General features: G+C 40.6%; 1 protein-coding gene across 1 annotated transcript; it reads right to left on the bottom strand.

The window, feature by feature from the left end:
* Positions 1 to 1,004: 1,004 nt before the first annotated feature.
* On the bottom strand, positions 1,005 to 1,484 carry LOC107610960 (uncharacterized). The gene has a single exon (XM_016312937.1). It carries the CDS (start codon positions 1,482 to 1,484, stop codon positions 1,005 to 1,007), a length of 480 nt encoding a protein of 159 aa, XP_016168423.1.
* Positions 1,485 to 2,364: the final 880 nt, after the last annotated feature.

Here is a 2,364-nt window from a genome sequence, read left to right as displayed (position 1 = left end):
CCTTACCTAGTAAGGGATAACTAAATAGAACAACCCCAATTATCAATTAATCTTGAAAGTACTGCAACAAGAGTAGGGCTTCCAACTAATCTACTCCCAATCAAGGCTTTTATTTAAATTACATTAATTCTCTGATTTAATTTCCTGTCATTCAACTCAAAACTTTTTGAAAACCATCTGATTAATAAAATAGCACACTTTCCTGCAACTCGTTGGGAGACGACCTAGGATTCATACTCCCAGTATTTTAACTTTAATTTCTGTGACACCTGTTTTAATTTGATAAGCGGATTTCTGGTTGGTTGAGAACTATACTTGCAACGCATATCTTATAACAATTCTTAACTCGCCAATTTCTGCCCACATCACGTACGCGAGAGCCGCATGCGTGGATGATGCTCTCTATTCGAGGGTGATGCGTACACGAACATCAACCACATACGCGTCCTGGGCCAAAAAACGCATGATGCGTACGCATGATAGGGGCTGCATACGCGGGCCAGTCAGGGAACAAAATTTTTGTTTCACCCTCTTAGAGGCTACCTCATACAAGATGCTACCAAATTCTATGTTCTAAAGCCTAAGACAAGTAAAACAAAGTCTTTAAAGCAATTAACCTCATAGACAAAAGGAAACTAAAAAGGATCAAAGATCTAAAACAATCAAATTTCAACAAATTCAAGCAAGTATTCACATGAAAACAAAGAAAAAATGGAAGATCATACCATGGTGGGGTGTTTCCCACCTAGCACTTTTCTTTAACGTCCTTAAGTTGGACGGTCATAATGCTCAATTCTCTTCCTCAGGAGGATCCTTCAAGAGAAACGTCTCCAAATCTTTGTTTTTCTTGACCTTCACACCATGATAAAGTTTCAATCAGTGGCCATTCACCTCGAAGAAGTTAGGGCTTGAGGGATGGCTCAAATGGACAACACCATATGGTTCAACTTTCTCCACCACATAAGGGCCATCCCATCTCAACCTCAATTTACCGGGTATTAACCTTAAACTTGAATTATAGAGGAGCACTTGGTGTCTCCAACTCGAAATTTTCTTCCCTTGATATTCCAATCATGCACCGCCTTCATTCTTTCCTTGTAGAGTCTTGAATTTTCATATGCCTCCAACCGTAGACACTCCAATTCCTCCAATTGCAATTTTCTCTCAATTTTGGCTTTCCCCAACCCCGAATGACACTCTTTTATGGCCCAATAAGCCTTATGCTCAACCTCTACTGGGAGGTGACATGCTTTTCCATAGACTAGCTGGAACGGACTCATGTCTATCGGTGTCTTGTAGGCTGTCCAGTAAGCCCAAAGCGCATCTCCAAACCTAGAGCTCCAATCCCTTCTATGAGGTTTTACACTCTTTTCCAATATGCGCTTAATTTCCTGGTTAGATACTTTGGCTTGGTCATTCTTTTGGGGATGATAAGCCATAGCCACCTTGTGAACAATGCTATATTTCTTCATCAAAGTTGTCATTCTCTTGTTACAAAAATGAGAGCCTTGATCGCTCATGATTACTCGTGGTTATCCAAAGCTACAAAGAAGGTGATTCTGAACAAAAGAAACAACAACGTTAGCATAATCGATACGGGTGGGAATTACTTCCACCCATTTAGAGACATAGTCAACCGCTAACAAAATATACAAGAAACCATGAGAACTTGGGAAAGGACCCATGAAGTCAATGCCCCAAACATCGAAGATCTTGCAAAACAACATAAGTTGTTGGAACATCTCATCCCTCTTGGATATGTTTCCAAATCTTTGGCATTGGTGGCAAGAATTGCAAAAGAGGGTTGCATCCTTGAAGAGTGTGGGCCACCAAAATTCGCAGTTTAAGACTTTTCTTGCAGTTCGTTGAGGAACAAAGTACCCACCACTTTCGGAAGAGTGGCACACCATCAAAATAAACTGAAATTCGGATTGGACAACACATATCCTAATTACTTGATCGGTACCACATCTCCACAAGTATGGGTCATCCCATATGTAATACCTGGACTCGCTTTTCAGCTTGTCCCTTTGAGGCATAGAGAAATGTGGAAGAAAGGTGTGACCAACCAAATAATTGGCAATGGATGCATACCAAGGAGTGACTCTCGAGATTTCTTGCAAGGCATCAAGAGGAAATACATCATTGATAGGAGTAGAATTGCACATCAAGTGCTCAAGGTGACTCAAATGGTCTGCCACCAAATTCTGTGACCACTCCTATCTTTGATTTCTAAATCAAACTCTTGCAAAAGCAATATCCATCATATTTGCCTTGCCTTTGATTCTTTCTTAGCCAACAAATACTTCAATGTCGCATAGTCCGAGTATACTACTACCTTGAAACCAAGTAAATAGGCCCGAA

The sequence above is a fragment of the Arachis ipaensis genome, chromosome B1 (genome assembly GCF_059453495.1).
Source record: "Arachis ipaensis isolate K30076 ecotype BB chromosome B1, ASM5945349v1, whole genome shotgun sequence".
Classification (NCBI taxonomy): domain Eukaryota; kingdom Viridiplantae; phylum Streptophyta; class Magnoliopsida; order Fabales; family Fabaceae; genus Arachis; species Arachis ipaensis.
The sequence above is the reverse complement of the archived record's forward strand: the minus strand, read 5'-3'. Positions and strand labels throughout refer to the sequence as shown.